We start from the raw sequence: 18,989 nt of genomic DNA on the forward strand, positions 1-18,989 counted from the left end.
TGGTATGAGACCAATACCCAAAGTAGAAATGAGGGCCAGAAAGATTGGTCCATAGTTAAAAGTTTGCCACAAGTGAGAGGGGGGAGAGCAATTAGGACAGAGTAGGGACCACTATGACAAGGATAGTTGGAAATGATTGCACTTGACAAGAACTGAGTGCTGAAAGGAGGTATAGTGATACATACGATAACCCTTCACTGCCTATATGGAGAACCATAATGCCTAGAAAGGAGGGAGGGAGGATGGAAGGGGGGAGAGAGAGAGAGAGAGAGGAGTGAAGTGGTGATAGAATGAGAACATGGGTGTTGGGAAATGAGAAATGTGCACTGATGAAGGGAGGGAAAATAGTATGAGTGAAATCCAACCATGAACAACTTTGTAACTGTATAACTCACAGTTATTCAATAAAAACACTGTAGCACTGTCCTCCGTTGTTCATCAATTTGCTCAGCAGGCAGCAGTAATGTTTCCATTGTGAGACTGATGGTTACTGTTTCTGGCATATTGAATATGCCATAGGGAGCTTGCCAGGCTCTGCTGTGTGGGCGGGATACTCTTGGTAGCTTGCTGGGCTCTCCGAGAGAGATGGAGGAATCGAACCCGGGTCAGCCGCATGCAAGGCAAATGCCCCACCTGTTCTGCTATCGCTCCAGCCCATTCAATAAAAAAAGAAAGAAAAAACAGAAAACCCCTCACCATCTTAAAAAAAAAACAGAACCCAAGGTAGATTGGAAAGTTGATTTTGTTGGGTAATTTCCAGGAATGCCATCTGAATATGTACACACACTCACTTTCTTACCACAGAAAACTGTAAGGCGCATTAAAGAGTTTAATCAATAAAATCAACTTTCTTCCAAGTCTAAATAGAAAGTTGGTTACACTATTTTTATGAAGAAGTATAATTCATGGGTAAACAAACATATCTATGAGTTAGGATTCTGCTTGTGGCAGCACTATCTTAAATTTTTTTTCTATTGATATGGCACCCTGGAGGAACACTTTCTACTGTAACATTTGTGACCACACCTAATAAATTCAGAAGCAGAATGTCTTTTTTTTTAAAAAAAAAAACCTCTTTTGGGATTTATATTAGCAGATAAAATAATTATTTTCCCTCAAATTTTCCCAAATAAGCAGCTTCATGAAAAAAAAATAACATTACAGATAGCATTAAAAATAGCCAAGGTACAGTGTTCAAGGGACCATATGGGATGCTGGGGTCGAACCTGGGTTGGCTGCATGCAGGACAAGTGCCCTACCCACTGTACTATCTCTCTGGCCCCAAGAAGTCTAAAATCTTAGCAGTGCGAATCTTGTAGTTGAAAAGGAGCAGCTGTAGCTCTATCGTGGTTGGCTTTGTGGGGTGTGATGGGGAGACCATGAGGAGAGAGAAGACAAGAGGCTGGGCTGAATGGGTGTGTGTGGGGGGGTGTACCACAGCGATGTGATGGAGGGTGTAGCAAGACCTATTTTCCTTATTAAAATATTCCTTTAAGAAAGCTTGGGTATTTGTAAGCGTGATTTCTTGTGTCAAGTATTTGTGCAATCAGAGCAGAATCATAAATGATTCTTGCAATATCTAATTATTTTGAAAGAGTTATATAATGAATTATGCATATATGACCAATCAAAGTGATGGAACAGTTAAAAAAATATAGCCAAGGTAGTGGAATCCAAATATGAATGAATCAAAGGAGCTCTCCAAAGTCTCTAGGATGACTTATTCTGAGCGAATAAGAAAGCAATGAAATGAGGTGGGATTTGGTACTCTAGGGAAGCATTGGTGGGTGGTGACTCACATCTCACTGCATCTGGGAGTGACTTCCCTTACCCAGCACTCGCCTCAGGGCGCCCTTAACCTCTGCATTCCTCAGGCTGTAGATCAGAGGGTTCAACATAGGGTTGAAAAAACTGTAAAACAGGAAGAGGATCTTCTGCTGCTCCTCTGGGTGGCGGGATTTGGGGGCCATGTACATAACTATGGCACTACCAAAGAAGAGCCCCACCACGCAGAGGTGGGAGGAGCAGGTGGAGAAGGCCTTCCTGCGGCCCTCCCCTGACTGGATCCTGAGGATGGCCATGAGGATGCGCGCGTAGGACACCAGCACCAGGCTGAGGGGCCCCACTAGGATGAAGACACAGGCAACGAAGATGACGATTTTGTTGAGTGTGGTGTCAGCGCAGGCCAGCTTGAGGACAGACAGGATCTCACAGAAGAAGTGATTGATCTCATGAGGCCCACAGAAGGGCAGCCTCAGGATGAGAGACACGTGGACCAGAGCTAGAAGGGAGCCGCAGAGCCAGGAGGCGACCACCAGGGAGATGCAGAGTCTCCAGCTCATGATGACGGAGTAGCGGAGTGGGTGGCAGATGGCCACGTACCGATCATAGGACATCACCACCAGGAGGAGACACTCAGTGAGAGCAAAAGCCAGAAAGAGAAAAGTCTGTGTGAGGCAGCCGGCAAAGGAGATGGGCTTGGCTGGGTCCAGAAGGTTGACCAGCATCTGGGGTACCGTGTTGCAGGCATAGGCGATGTCCACGATGGCCAGGTGGGACAGGAAGAAGTACATGGGGGTGTGCAGTCTGGAGTCCAGGGAGATGAGCCCCAGGATGACCCCGTTCCCCAGTAGGGTGATGATGTAGAACAGAGAGAAGAGTCCAAAAAGGAAAATCTGAATCTTTGGACCAAGACCAAATCCCAGTAGGATAAACTCTGTAACCGTTGTCTGATTTTCCTTCATTTCACTATTACAGAGACAACCAGAATGTGATGTGATATTTCCAAACCTATTTTCTTAAATTTTTATAAAATTCACCTCAAAACTTATCAAAACTTATCAAAACCAGAATTCAGCTATAAAGAAAGAGAAAACAGAAGAAGGGATGTAGGATGTAGACTCTGATTTATTTTACAAATTCAAGTGTTGCCCAGTAAGCATTAAATAAACTGACTTCAAATTTTTATAGAACAGTAATATGTCTTACCTAGAACCATTGATACTGATAAAATTAAGAAATACAAGGAGGCAGAGAGATATTAAAGAGGGCAGGGTTCTTTTGTCTTGCTCACAGCCAACCTGGGCTTAATTTCTGACATCCCATCTGATCCACAGAACACTGCCTGGGATTAGGAGTGCACTGCAAGGAGTGATCCCTGAGTACAGTGCTAGGAGTCAGGTCTGAGAACTGTTGAGTATGGCTCCCAAAACAAAAAAGAAAACTCTAACAAAATGTGAAGGAAAATATATTAAAATGTGGATCATTTTATAGCTGCGTATGTCTAGATATGTAAGAGAATTATTGTATTGATGTAATAATCAGAAATGGAAAGCCTACGCAAATGAGAATAGTCCTGGAAATAATCAAACTATTTTAATTCAATTAAATTTATAACTTATTTCTTTATAGTAACTAAATCTTTAACAGAATTTGATACAACATTATAGGAAGTAAATCAAAAATCAATCATTTTTATCGCAGGTTTTTGGCTAGGTGGTAGAGAAAAAGAGAATATAGTTATCAAAAAATTGTATAGTTTTATGATACCTACATAGTATACTTGAATGTCATATATGTGTTTAGAAAATATGTATTATTATCTTGGGTAAAACAACCCAAAATTTACAAATTTGAAAACTGATCTCTAGAATTACTGATCTATCATTGTATATTTATCAGTTTCCCAGAGTTTAGGGAAATGTGTTTTTCATCAAGATTTAAGAGGTTTAAATGTTTATGTGTTCCTGTCTGGTCTCAAGAATTTGGAGGTCGTTATAGTAGATATGTATGGATATGCAATTGGAAACAATTGAAGCACAATTTCCATGCATTCCCTAGATTTTTCTCATGGTATAAAATCCTTGAATCAAGACAATAAAAAAGATCATAGTCTAGAATGAAATGAGGAGGAATAGACTTATATGGATGTCAGTTTAAGCCTATTATTTGTATTTATAATATGTATTGTAAAATCCTGTAATAGAAAAAAAAGCATGAATTGGCTACTTAAGTCAAAACACTAGTGACTAACATCAGAGACAAATATTGACTAGATTTGTAATTTGGTAATATAAACAATGTTATCAAATTGAAAACTGACTTTATCACTTAACCGATAAGAGTATTGATAAGTTAGTCATGAGACCATCTATGAATTCTTGGTATGCTAAACTGTTGACCTTAGCTTTAAAAAATTCTTATATACTAGCTTTCTCATGAAACCAATTAAAATTCAATATTATTTCTAGTGCAAAGCATTCGTTATTTCCATTAAAAGCAAAACTAACTTGAGGAATTGCTATGTCTCCAGAATTTCAAAGATAAAAGAGTTGTTTTTGAATTTTTCCAGTTTAGCTGTTATTACTACCAACAGAGGATGTTCAAGAGATGCTCCCCTAAAAAATTGAATAAAAGAGGCAACAAACCATGCTGACAGATAAGTGGTGGAAGATACACATGAATAAAAACAAAAACAATGAATGACTTGAGAAATGGGGGGGTTTCTAAAATTCCATTAAAGGTGATGCTTTGATGTTGAATTCTAACATAGTCTGTGATGTGGGCTATTTGCAGAAGGTATTGGGAAAAAAGAGATCAACAGAGGATGGGCGCTGGTGGAGGGATGGGTACTTGATCATTGTATAACTGAAACCCAAGCACAAAAATTTGTAAGTCTATAACTGTATCTCATGGTGTTTCACTAATAAAAATAAATAAATAAATAAATAAATAAAAAACAAAACCCCCCATAAGATCAGAGGATAACATTAGCCAGTGTATTGATAATTTTTTTTCTTTTTGGGTCAAAACCAGTGATGCTCAGGAGTTGTTCTTGGCTCTACACTCAGGAATTACTACTGGCGGTGCTGGGGAGATCACATGGGATGCTGGGGATCAAACCCGGGTCGGCCGTGTGCAAGGCAAATGCCCTACCTGTCGTACTATCGCTCTGACCCCATTATCTTTGATAATTTTTATAAGAAAAGAAACATGACTATTTTGCACAAGATGTATGTCATCTGGTGATTCTATGTCTACCATCTAGAAAGGATTCCTTTGTTGACCAGTAATCAATTACTCTCATCAGTAGGGTTTCTGATTAGCCTCCCTGTTCTTCTCTTAGCATTAATGTTATCTTCTTGAGCAGTTGTTTTTACAAAGAAGGAATTTGTTTATCAGCAAAATCTAACTCATTCTGCAGGTACAGTTAAATTTGAAGTAGATCAACATCGAATATCCTTATTTATACATAGTAATAGTTTTCTTTGGAAAGTATGACAGAGATCCTAAACAAAAATTTCCAAGTTGAATCTAAAAAGTGAGAGCCAAACCATAATGTCCAAAAGTAGAGAGAGATTATGGAGAATAATGTCTGCCATGGAGGCAGGGGGAGGGTGAGAAAGGTGGGATGCACCAGGGATATTGGTGGTGGGAAATGGGCACTGGTGGAGGGATGGGTGTTTGATCACTGAGTGATTGTAACCCAAACACGAAAACTTGTAACTATTTCACAGTGACTCAACAAAATTAAAGAAAAAAAATAAAAAGTGAGAGCCAAATGCTGGACAGTTATTCTATCAACACAGACCCTATAAATAATTCTATTCCTAATATCAATGTATGTCTGTTTCCTAATAAGCATTACTAATATATTGTCAAATCAGTTTGACAAGAGAGTAATATACTTTAGAAATATGAAATATATCATATTAATTATATTAGTAAATATAATATTTCTAAAATGGAAATAGAGAGTAATATTTTTATAGATGACATTTAATTTTAGGTTGATAGATAAATTTTTTTTGCCAAATGAACTTTCTTAATTGATATTTTAAACACAGGAAGCATGGGGAAGTGGTTTTAAGAAATAGGCTTAACTTCACTCATTTATGAAATACTTGTTTTCTTAATTTCCCTCATGATTAATGTAATTATTAATAAATTTATAATTAATATTAGTAAATGATAAAAGAAATACAGAAAAACTTATGCTTTTTGATAGTCAAAGTGAAGAATGCATTCATTTAGTACAATATTCATTTAGTACAACTCTTCTAAGTTTAAATTTTAATTCATTGTAAAGCAGTAGAATAGACATTCATCTTTATATACCTTGCTATTAATGAAGACTTTTTGAATGATATATGAATAGATAAAGCAAATAAACAGATACATAAAATTTGATATCTTATATCAGATCTAGTTACTGTTAAGATTAATCCCATTTAATTTTGGCTAGTTCAGTTTCTTTCTCCACACAATAGTAATAGATAGCATTTCAGAAGAATTTTACCTCTTGTTATATGTATTAAGTGTTTTAAAATTTTGATAAAAAGGACAGAGAGAAAGTACAGTGAGTAAGGCCTTCCACACAGCCAAACCAAGTTTGATACCAAACTACACATGGTCTCTTGTATCCTTCCAGTAATAATTCCTGAACACAGAGCCAGAAATAAGTCCTGAGCACAGCTGGGTGTGACCCAAAAAACAAAAACAATTGTTTTTGGACAAGAATAACTGAAAAAGCATTTGTTTTTCGTGTGTAGATTCCAGTTCAATCCTCTTTACCCTCTAAAGGTTTTTTTTTAAAAAAAGAAAAAAAGAAAATAAACAAAGGAATAACTGAAGGACTGCTTTAAGATTTGAAAAAACTTGGATACACTTCTCTTTCATTTTTCTCTTAAAACATAGGAACATATTGGTTAAAAACAAATTAATGCAAGCATATCATTTCTTATGAAATCATGTGAAGTGATAGGATATTTTAATATTAAAAGCATCTCAATTCTAAATTGAGAGATATTTGATAGATGTGATTTTATACATGTATAATTTTAATATTTCAAAATTGATCATTTGTTACTTTAGTAAACAGGCATCTAAAATTCTAAAGTAAATATCCAAGAAGAAAATAATTTCTCCATATGTAAACCAAATGGCTATACTTATTGAATTTGTAGTTTTAAAGATCAGACCCACAGTGGTCCTAGGTAAAGCAGAATTTTAAAATTCTGATGATGGGTAAGTCAAAGTTCAGCTGAAATGAGCAGATTGTTTGCAAGCAGGAGAGCTGAAAGTCTATCCATCATGTGGATGTTGTGCTTATACACCAAGACTTCAGAAAGCTGTTTGAGGAGAAATAGGTTGATGGATAAATCCGTCTTCCAGCTATTCCAACTGTTGTGGACCATCAAGTAGACTTGTCAGAGTCTAATCACAATACATTCAAGAATCTGAATGTTGGTAATTATTAATTATCTTACTACCGAGCTCTCGCTATGGGCTAAAGCATGAAGTAGCTAGAGAGTTTGGAGCTCTGTGAAGATTTGACTGAAAAGCACATCAGAGAAAGAGGGAGAAACTAAAAGGTATATTGCATATAAAAATTGTATGAAAAGAAAATTTAAAGTATGATAAACTGTCGTTCTCTCCTACAGTACTATATCACTGTCACTGTCTTTCCATTGTTCATTGATTTTGCTCGAGCGGACCCAGTAATGTCTTCATTGTGACACTTGTTACTGTGTTTGGCACATGTGGGTCTCATGTTGTATAATTTTTCCATCCCCACTCTAATGACTTATACTCCACACAAACACTTCGCTATTTATTGAGTGCTTACTTTCTAGCCACCTCATATTGTGCTGGAGCGATAGCACAGCAGTAGGGCTGGAGCGATAGCACAGCGGTAGGGTGTTTGCCTTGCATGCAGCCAACATGGCCGACCCGAGTTCGATTCCTCCGCCCCTCTCGGAGAGCCCAGCAAGCTACCGAGAGTATCTTGCCCGCATGGCAGAGCCTGGCAAGCTCCCCGTGACGTATTCGATATGCCAGACACAGTAACAACAAAGTCTCCAATGGAGACGTTACTGGGCCCGCTCAAGCAAATCGATGATCAATGGGAGGGCCTTTACTTACTTACTTACTTACATATTGTGCTTAATGCTACATTTAATGCAAAGAAAATATAATATAGGGGTTAAAATTAATTTTACTTCATATTCAATTGCAATAAATATGTTCTTATAAGTTTAGTATATATTATGCTAATTAAGTTTATTAACAATTAAGTGCCTAAATTATAGGATAGCGAATATGTCAATTCTCTTAAAATGTAACATCCGTCTCTAATGTAACCTATCATAATGTTCATGTTCTAGGAAAATTACTTCATCTATTACATTTTCTGCATAATGTAGAAGTTTCATACTTTGATAAAAGAGCGTCATCAATTCCAAGAAAATTGTTATCACATGGATTTGTCCTAACCTAGGACACAAAATTAACTAAACTTTCTACACTTTTTTATTATTGTCTATGAACTATACTTTTAATCTTCCCTTTACATCATTCTTACAGAATATAAATGACGGTCATACGTGTTTTAAATATATTTCTCTTTCCCAAATACCTAAATATAGATTACCTGTAACAGGGTGTTAAGTAACAAAGATCAAAGGCTACAAAGATAGAAGGAAGTAATGGTACAAAGAAAAAAGTAAGGCAAGCTGGTGACCATCTGTATGTGAACTCAATCGTCTAGAATGGGACTTGCACGCTATTGATGTCCAGCCTTCTGGAAGCTTCTGCGGGAAACACAGAGCCCTCACTTACCTTCCTGAGTCTTTGTTCTCTTCGGGGCCTGGTAGCTCCTGTAGCTTAAGGAAAGGAGAAGAGTGTGAAGTGTAAAGTGTGTACTCAGCCACTGGGACGGGGGCACATAGTAATCTACTATGCCCTACTTTTCTCATTCACAGCGGACGCACAATTAGAAAACAGTCAGGCACAGAGAACACCTCCAAGACAACATCACTCAACGGAACTCTTGAGTATTCAGCATTATTTAAATTACAGGAATCCCAGAACTGCCCCAGTTCCAAATCTCCAGATGGTTCAGCTGAGCCTATCGGGGAACAGAATTATACGGAAGAATGAATAAACTTCGGGTGTTAGCCTATATCATTGAACTTCTCCCCACGGGGGTTCTGGTTCTCTCTGGGTTGCAGTAGAAGTGGAAAGAAATTTCCTTGGAAATAATTCCACGTAAGAACGGAAGGTCCAGCTGGAGATGCCGGTGGTGGAAGCATGGGTTACATTAATAGTTCTGATGAGAGGGCAAAGTACCTCTGGGAACTAATTTTCTCTGCTTCTCTGCAGAGGTTCCGACGCGCAAAGCATGTGCTCCAGCCCTTTTAGCTAGCTCTCTGGCCACATAATACAGCTTTTAACTTGGGGACAACTTCTGAAAGTGGTTCGGTAAAGCATAAACTTACAAAACATAAGTGCGTACAAAGGAATATGACATATCCAACACATTCTTAACACAGCATTAGATGTTTTCTGTAATCACTGATCTCATTTCATCCTATGTTTATAACTTATGTCTATAGCAAGGTTCACTATAATTTGGATATAATTTCCACTGAAGAATAAATAAAAATCAGTGCTCAATTATTTAAACACCTCCCAACTAAATAATCCCAAAAATCAGTTTTCAAAATATCTTTTGATTATTGAAATGGTTATACAAATCAATAATGAGAGTACTTCAGAAAGTCTTAAAAGGCAATAATAGATGTAGCATAGAATTATTTTGTTTAAGTGATATAATTTTATGTTGAATGGTGAAAAGCTTGATGTTTCACTTGTATCTTGAAAAATTGCAAAAAAAAGAGGTTGAATTTGTAAAAACTTACTAAACACAACACAAGACATAGAAACTTCAGTTGATATATATATGAGATCTTATGATAATTGTATTTTTAAAGAGTTTACCCACTAAATTTAGAAATATTAAACATTAATATTAATTTTTATAATTCTGGGTTCATATGGGCTGGAGCGATAGCACAGAGGGTAGGGCGTTTACCTTGCACATAGTCGACCCAGATTCGATTCCTCTGTCCCTCTCAGAGAGCCCGGCAAGCTACTGAGAGTATCCCACCCACACGGCAGAGCCTGGCAAGTTTCCCGTGGCGTATTCGATATGCCAAAAACAGTAACAAGTCTCACAATGAAGACATTACTGGTGCCCACTCAAGCAAATCAACAAACAATGGGAGGACAGTGTTACAGTGGGTTCATATATATTATATTCATATATGATGAATATAATTTAATTCACTACTTCTAACTTTTTAAGTGAACTGGGACACCTTGGATAATATGTGTAGGAACTCCTTTTCATGAAAAAAATGCATAATGTTTTTCATTATAAAGTTTGAAATTGGCATCTGGATAACTCATGATAATCTTGTGATTGATTATAATCTCCAGATTATAATGGAGATTTGCTGATGACATTGTTCTAATAACACCAAACATTAGCCAAGCGGCACAAATGCTGGCCGACTTTGACTGTGAGTGTGGAAAGGTCGGACTACAGCTGAATCTTATATTTCATTAATATGAGAATCTTTCATATTTCATTTTAAGATCTTTCACAGATCTTAAAACATCTGTGGTTAATATTTTATCACGGATCTCCTTACCGCCCTCTCTAAGGAGACATGCAACCGAGACTTCCAGAACTCTGCTTACATACCCTGGATGCACTGGGCCATAGAGGACTGTCAGTACTCCACAGTATCCAGAACAAGTAAATGCAGTACAAGATAAAGAGTGATGCTCAAATGATAGTTTAATAAACTGACTATTGGGATTTACAAAGAAATTAGTATTCATTTTTTCCTCCTGGCTCAAGTAAGCCTGAGTCTATTAATGACTAAACATTAAACCCATAAACAAGACCATTAATATTTTGGTTGAAATTATACTTGTTCAATAACATAAAATACTTTTAGTGCAGTGATGTAGTTCCTCTTAATTCCCAGTTCCTAAAACTAATTGACACTGTTTCATGATGATCTGATGGTATCTCCCAGAAAAAAATGACTCCAGGGTTTGTTATAATAACTATATTCTTATATTCTTAAAATTTCTAACTTACCTCTAAATCTTATTGCTTTTCAATGAGATGAGAACACTGTTTTAAATCATTTTAAAACTAATTTTATTTTCTAATAGTAGACAAGAGGAGATAATATCATTTTATTGATTTATTTAGCCACAGAAAAATTTGGTCCAACATTACAACATTAAAAAAACCATTAGGAGAAAAATCTTTGCAAATTCATGGGAACTTCACTTAGCACATTTCTTTAAAAAAATCACAGTAATGTATGTAGTATTCTATACAAAACATCAGTAAATCTGATTTTAAATGTATCACTTGAGATATATTAATTTAAAATACAACTACAGATTAATAAATCATGCATTTTCTCTTAGTTCTTTTCCTTCTTAATATCTAAAAGATTAAGAAGACCTTAGCTATTGTATTTTGTATTCATTTCTTTTTTTTAAATCTACTTTATTCATCTGTACATATTCCTGTGAACATGACTTTATAAAGCTTCTCCTATACCCTATTTTTTAAATTCACCAATTGAGAAATCTTTTAAAGGATTATACAGTAAGCTGGTTGTAGATTTAGAAAAGTCTTTTTGATTTCCCTGAGAAATGTGCCTTTATCTTTAAAGACCGTGACAGAAAATAAATACATTTGTGTCATGCAATCATAAATAGGAAAATATATACAGAGTGATTTTTCATGTCAGGGTTAGAAGATTGTGAACTTGAACAAGGTCATTCTTTGAAATATATGTAAATATGCTAATTAAATATCAGATTCCTCTGTGAAAGTAGAATCAGTGGTATTGGCCTTCTGCAACCAAAGAAAGTAAAGATTTTCATAGATAATTTAGTGTATTGTGTTTAGATTTACATCATTTTCAGCAATTCCCCTTGTAGAAATAAATTATTTTGTTTGAGTAGGAAATTACCGAAGTACTGAAGTATTTATGATGAGTCTATCAAGATCAAGAATTTCTTACAGTTCCCTGTATGATGAACATGCATGTAATCAAATATATCTGGAAAGAGAAGTTGGAATACAATTTTTTACCACAGTAAATTTTATAATTTTCACAACACAAAGGGATTGTGAAAATCTAAAATGAGGTATCTAAAAATATAATTTTCAACCTTAATTGATCATTATTTAGTTGTCCTCTTGAGGATACAGCATTTTTAAAAAATATTTTTGAAGATAGGGGGTAGGAACCAGAGTTTTATGTGGGTCTTATTTAGGTTAATTTCCAGATTCATGTCTTTTAAATCTTGGTCTATCTACCATCTTCTTTGTTATTGATATATGAACATATTTCCCAAATACATTCATGTTTAACAGAGATATTAATGTGTCCCAGAAGATAGCTTTATTATATTTTATTATTTTACATTGAAGCAAAAATAGTTTTTACTAAAAAAATGGAGAGAGAGAGAGAGAGCGAGAGCGAGAGCGAGAGAGAGAGAGAGAGAGAGAGAGAGAGAGAGATGGCCAGGTGAGACAGGAAGAAGTACATGGGAGTGTGTAGTTTGGAGTTCAGGGAGATGAGTTCCAGGATGACCCTGTCCCCCAGTACAGTCAAGGCAAAGCACAAAGAAGATCCAAATAGAAACAGCTTTATCCCTGGACAAATGCAAAATCCTAGCAGAATAAACTCTGTAACCATTGTCTGATCCCCCACCTCCCACTCCATTTAACTCTGAAACAGATAACATGGATATCTTCAGACATCATTTAGAGAAAAAATGATACCTTGAAATCATATGATCCATTTAGCCATTTTAAAATTAACTTCTAAGATTAATTACACATTATGATATTCATCAGTTGGACAGCCCGTTTTACAGAAAGAGGATGTAGCACCAGTAATAGATTACTTAGAAACACTGCCAGTTCTGATGAGAAAAGAAATTATCAAAATGAGAGAGAACAAAAAATAATCACGTAGAAGAGATGTCTTGGACCTGAGCATGTCAAATTTGCTCAGAGAATTCTTGAAGTATGGAAATAACAAGTAGTGGAAGAAATCTAAATAGGAGAATTAGAGTAGTTCTAGGCAAGAGATGTAATTCCTAGATGTTTTCAGTAGATTCTCAGTTGAAAACTTCTATCTAGTTAAGTAGAGCCATCAGTGGAGTGGTTCTGAGTGACAGAATCAGCCTTTGTCTTCTAGAGCATCTTACATGATAACAAGAAGAATTGAAAGATAAGAAGCAATTTTATGACAATGTGATTGCTTAAACCACTAGAAAGAAAAATCAATGGTTGTGTCACAAAGAGATCCTAATGACTTTGTTTCACAGTGGATGACAAATACTCACGACTGATAAGCAACTTGGGTTGCTCACTGTTCACCCAGGATGAGTCTAGAATTTGTGTGCAGGGATATGAAAGGGTATGAAGCCTGGCATTCGTGCCCTGTTTTGAAATATGAAGTGTATGTGAATAGCAGTGAAGGCATTTCAAAGTTCACTTACTTTATTCATAAAACAATCCCATCTCTAGTCCTTTTCAAAGAAGAAATTCAAGTGTTAATCAAAATCATGAGGACCTGGAAAGACAGTGTGTTGGAAATCTTTTTTTAGTAACTCAGTTTTTACCATGTACTCTGTGTGAACATTTTTAAAAGCACAACACAGGAAATGCTTATTGATAAAAAGTTGTTAACTTCAGCAAAATAGGGATTTCTAAATACTTTATTTATAACTAATTAGAAATAGATATAGAGAATCAGTTTATTTGTTATTTTACAGATTGTTCTATAATATTGAGCAGCAAGATAGTTGATCCTTTGATGCACTGGCAATATGCCAAGTCATTGTTAGCTAGTTGTTAAGAACTTGGATAATTTGAGTGGAGGTACACCTGTCAGTGCTCAGGGGACATAAGAGGAACCTTGATATCAAATCTGGATTTGCTGCTTACAAGGCTAGTGCTCTACTCCTGGTACTATCACTCTAGCCCCTTGGATAAATTCTTATTCCTAGATATGAACTTCCGTGTGTATTATGTATGACTCCAGAGTTGTTCCCTGGTGAAAAGACTTTGTGTATTTCCTAGTTGAAAGATAACTGACCCAAGAATAAACTACTGAAGTGTGAATGGTTGCCACTGCAGAAAAAGCTTCTTCAGTTTTGCTGTAAAGAGAGATGCTTCTTTAGTATGACCTTGGTCCAGCTTGGCAAAGAAGTGGTCCTTGAAGAACTCAAAAGTAAGAGAAGCTACACTTCGTTACAGAGATTGAAAACTTTCAAACTCTACTCTTCATAGGTGTGATGCATGACAACAGGTGCCAGAGCAGATAGATCTCTCCCTGCATAACAGATAGGACCTGTCCCTACATAGTGACCCAGTAGGGAGTGTCTGGGTGCATTTTACAAGCACCAGGTATCTGGCCTTGAGTTTCACCCACGCCACCAAGAATTGTCACCTACACTTAGTGAGTCATTCCTAACTGCAGCATCTATTCCTAAATGGGATTAGGCTGGGGCAAAGCAGAGTTGGAAAGGTCAGTAATGCTAAACTTTATGTGATTGGACCATCCTCTTAAGCAGAGACCCTCTATAAAATACGTGTGTATTTGGCAATAAAGAGAGAAGCTATCAGCTGTCTCCCAGAGTTGTTTCTTCGTGCACCTGTCATCCTTCACCCACGTCTGCCCAGACCCAGTGTGCAACGTGTCTGGGCCCATTGGGGAAAAGCTGATCCCCAATCCATGGGTAAGAGGAACTGGAGTAGGGAGAATGGGCACTGAGTGAACATAACTGGGGAGCTCTCAGTGCACCCCAAACTCCACTCAAAGAAGCAGGGAGGGGAGACTCCAGCTATGATTCAGGTTTGTGACTCCAATTTGCTAGAGAAGGGCTGGGGAAGAGGCAAGGTGAGCATTTGGGAGACCCAGTGATCATCAGCATTCATCAGCTCTGGCTAGCAAGTCTGACTTGATGATCCCAGAGCGCATCCTCTTGGCCAATCTATAGCTGATTAGTAATTACTTTGTAGCTCCCATTGGCTCTCTGTCCTCATCCCAGGCTTACCCTTCAGTCAGAAGGTATTAGTTTGTCTACTCTGCAGACACAAAGAAAGAAGGTGCAGGTAAGCAAAATTCTTGCTGATTTTTAACAATAAGGTATTTTAATGGTACTTTTTTTGAGTTTGGATAATATGATACAGCAGAGGATTGCATATAGTGAACAGAATTTCCAAAACTGGTTCTACAAAATGAGAACCATTGTGATACAAAATGTCACAAAAATAAATACGAAAGCTCAAAAGGCTTTTCTGAGCAGCAGATGAGAATCTTGAAGAAAATTCCCACGGGACCCCTTTCTAGAAGTAACAAATCACTTGTTTGTTTGGGGACCACACTTGGTGATGCTCAGGGCTTATTCCTGGCTCTGTGTGCAGGGATTACCTTAGGGGAGCTGGAGATGGGACCCAGTTTGGTCACGTGCAAGGCAAGCACCATACCCACTGTATTATCTCTAGGGCCTAACAAATCACCGTCTTCCCATTGTTCATTGATTTGCTCGAGCGGGCCCAGTAACGTCTCCATTTTGAGACTTGTTGTTACTGTGTTTGGCATATCGAATACGTCACGGGGAGCTTGCAAGGCTTTGCCGTGCGGGCAGGATACTGTCGGTAGCTTGCTGGGCTCTCCTAGAGGGATAGAGGAATCGAACCCGGGTGGACCAGGTCGGCCTTGGGCAAGGCAAAAATCCCTACCTGCTGTGCTATTGCTCCAGTCCAGTGTAATATTAAGAACAAAAAGAAATTGTCTAAAATTTGATGAGCAAAACTTTAGAATCTCCAAAATGTTTAAGTTTTGAATATGTGAAAGGCACTTCAATTTCCCTCACCACTGTATTTTATTTTCTTCTCCGCGATATTAAAGCATCTTGTCTGAACACAAACGGATTAAATTTGTTAAGATCTGGAAAAAGTGAAAGAAGAGAGAACAAGGAAGAAGTAGAACATGTTCCAGCTTCAAATGTATTATTCAAGCACTGTTTTATGCTCTCAAGTATACATGTTATAAGTAGGCACAAGTTAACAATCTTAATTGTCAAATGATTTGATGACTAATTATCTAGCACCTCCATAGTTTCAAAGTAAACATCTAAGTTGGAACCCATTTTTTAAAAATAAATTTGATGTTTTTCATCTCACTAATAAAAAAATAAATAAATTTGATGTTTTTCTGTTTTGTTTTGCATTTTGCCCCCAAATGCTCAGGAGTTAGTCCTAATTCTGTACCTAGAATTACTCCTGGCAGCGATCAGAAACCTTATGGGATTCCAGGAAATGCCCTACCCACTGTACTATCATTCCAACCCCTTGAAAGCATTTCTTAACAGATGAACAAACTTGTTCATACAAGAAGGGACCTTTTGTTTCAAAAATTAAAATTTGAGATGCACTGACAACCTTTTTCAAAATGCTGTGGGCATGAGTCACCAGCATTGCTGATGGCAAAGCTATTTTAAAATCATCAACTCAACTGAAGTCCTGGGTGGTTTACTTCCAAGTTGTGAGGAATATTTGCTATTACTAGAATCCTTCTCTGTTTTTCTTTTGGTTCAATACATTCTGAAATTTTCTCTTGAGATGTCTTCCTTAACCCAGGAATGATTTAGAAAGATGTTGCCTAATCTCAAAGTATTTGGGGGCACTTTGGGGATATTTTCCAGTTATCTTTCAGTTATTGCTTTCTACTTAATTCCACTGTGATCTAGAAGCAAACATCTTATGATTTACACCTTTTAAAATTTATTTGGGTGTGTTTTATGGCTAAATGCCTTGTCTTTGTGAATGTGTCACATGAGTTTGAGAAGAATGCATATATTGCTATTGTTGAATGACTTCCATTATAGAAACCCATCATGCCCAGTTCATTTATGGTATGTTGTGATCAACTGTAGTTTTGTTTTTATGTTTGCTAGATTTGTACATTTCTGATAGAGGCATGCTGAACTCTCAATTGATAATAGTGTGTTAATCTATTTCTCATTTCACTTCATCAACTTAGCCTTATGCATTTTGATCCCCTGTTCTTAGATGCAGACATTAAAAACTTTTTTTTTTATTAAATCATCATGAGATACAGTTACAAAACTTTCTTGTTTGAGTTTCAGTCATACAATGATCGAATACCCATCCCTCCACCAGTGTACATTTTCTACCACCCAGTATCCCTCTTCCCCCCCACCCCATCCCACTCCTCCACCTGCCTCTCTGGCAGACAATTTCCCTCTTATTCTCGCTCTACTTATGGGTATTATGGTTTGCAATAAAGTGCAATAAAGATACTGTGACACCATCATGTTTGGTCTGTTATCTACTTTCAGCACACATCTCCCATCCTGAATGATCCTTACAACCATCATTGACTTAGTGATCCCTTCTCTATCCCAACTACCTTCTCCCCCAGCTCAGAAGTCAGGCTTCCAACTGTGGAGTAATCTTCCTGGCCCTTGTCTTTACTGTCCTTGGGTGATAGTCTCATATATCATGCTAAGTGAAATGAATCAGACCCCAGCGGCTCTCCCCCTCTCCACCTGGGTTCGGGGGGACTTGGGCCACTTCCCCAGCCGGGGAGGCAGGATCATGGGGCAGATGGAGGAGGAGACAAGGGCCAAGCCAGGTGTTGGTTGCTGAGATGCTGTTTATTCCATTCTCCCCACGCGCCTGCCCCAGTCTCTCTGAGCCTCCCATTCTAGTCTCACACTGCCCTTCATTCATGTCTCCTTCTGTCTCTCCCACTCATCTCTCCGCGTTCCATCCCGCAGCCTGGGCTCTGTCTCTCCACATGCTTGATCCTGTATTCTTCTACATTCTTCTCTCTTTGTTCCGGGTTCCCCTTGCTAGTCTCTCCGCACTCCGTCATGCTGCCCTGCCTCTTTTCCTCTCCAACTCTCCCAGGTCTCTACCTCCCTAACTACCCAGCACTCTGGGCCCAAGTTATACCCTGTCTGGTAGCAAAATCAACATAAGAAAGCCCTTTCTGAGGGCCCAACAGATTCGAAGGGAACACCACCTAAAAGGAATTCCAAAGCCCTTCCTGACTGCCCAGGGGCAAAATACCTCTTAAGGTGTTTTTCTCCTTTCCTCAGTCCAATAACTATCAACATCTTAATACTAGTTATTTTTTTTTAAAAGTTATTTATTTATTTATTTATTTATTTTTTTGCTTTTTGGGTCACACCTGGAGATGCACAGGGGATACTCCTGGCTCTGCACTCAGGAGTTACTCCTGGCGGTGCCAGGGGACCATATGGAATGCTGGGAATCGAACCCCGGTTGGCCGCGTGCAAGGCAAACGTCCTACCTGCTGTGCTATCTCTCCAGCCCCCAATACTAGTTATTTTTGTATGGACACAATAAGAGATAACATTGAGGCTTGTAGGGCAGCTCTCCTGGGAACATCTTGCCACAGACTCAAGACTACAGAGCTCAGGCCAGATTAATCATTCCTAACCCTAGCAGGGTCCAAATCTAGTTATTACTTTTTGGATCATGACAGCATTTGTCCATGACCAAGCTCTTAACTTATAGTTAAGCATTATGGCGCCTTGGCCAGGCACATCTTGATGCCGGGGTAGCACATAGCTTACTGCTTACCCTGGGTCCATCCAGTCCCTCATCTGGACCCTGCTTTTGGGGTCTTTAGGAAGTAAGGGCAGTTGAGGCTTAGATTGAGAGAACAGATGCCCAGGAGAAAATATCACTGAGAGTAATTTTAGTTTGGAGTTCATATAGTTAAAACTTGTTATTAAACCTTTATCCTTAGATTAAAGAAATATTTTTTATTTAGCATTGATTTAAAAATATATTTGACCAAGCATTGGATCAAAACCTGTAACTAAATTATACCCTTAGATTAAAGAAATATTTTTCACTTAGCATTGATTAAAAAATATATATTTGGCCAAGCACTGTAAATTGTTAGGTTTCTAATAAATATTTTTTATTAACTACTAATCAGTTTGATTAAATGCAAGAAAAAAACTCTCATTTTATCTGAAACATTCTCAAGCAAAAAACAAGAAAACCAATAAAAATAAACAAAATGCAT

At 37.6% G+C, this 18,989-nt stretch overlaps 1 protein-coding gene across 1 annotated transcript; it reads right to left on the reverse strand.

Annotated features, from left to right (window-relative positions):
- Positions 1-1,802: 1,802 nt before the first annotated feature.
- Positions 1,803-2,744, reverse strand: LOC130032482 (olfactory receptor 2A1/2A42-like). The gene has a single exon (XM_056124039.1). The coding sequence runs from the start codon at positions 2,742-2,744 to the stop codon at positions 1,803-1,805; it is 942 nt and encodes a 313-aa protein (XP_055980014.1).
- Between the last annotated feature and the right edge of the window lie 16,245 nt (positions 2,745-18,989).

This window comes from Sorex fumeus, unplaced genomic scaffold (assembly GCF_029834395.1).
Source record: "Sorex fumeus unplaced genomic scaffold, SorFum_2.1 ptg000048l, whole genome shotgun sequence".
Lineage (NCBI taxonomy): Eukaryota > Metazoa > Chordata > Mammalia > Eulipotyphla > Soricidae > Sorex > Sorex fumeus.

Coding starts and splice junctions, on each gene's coding strand:
- LOC130032482 (XM_056124039.1), bottom strand. CDS start 2,744: ATGAAGGAAAATCAGACAACGGTTACAGAGTTTATCCTACTGGGATTT.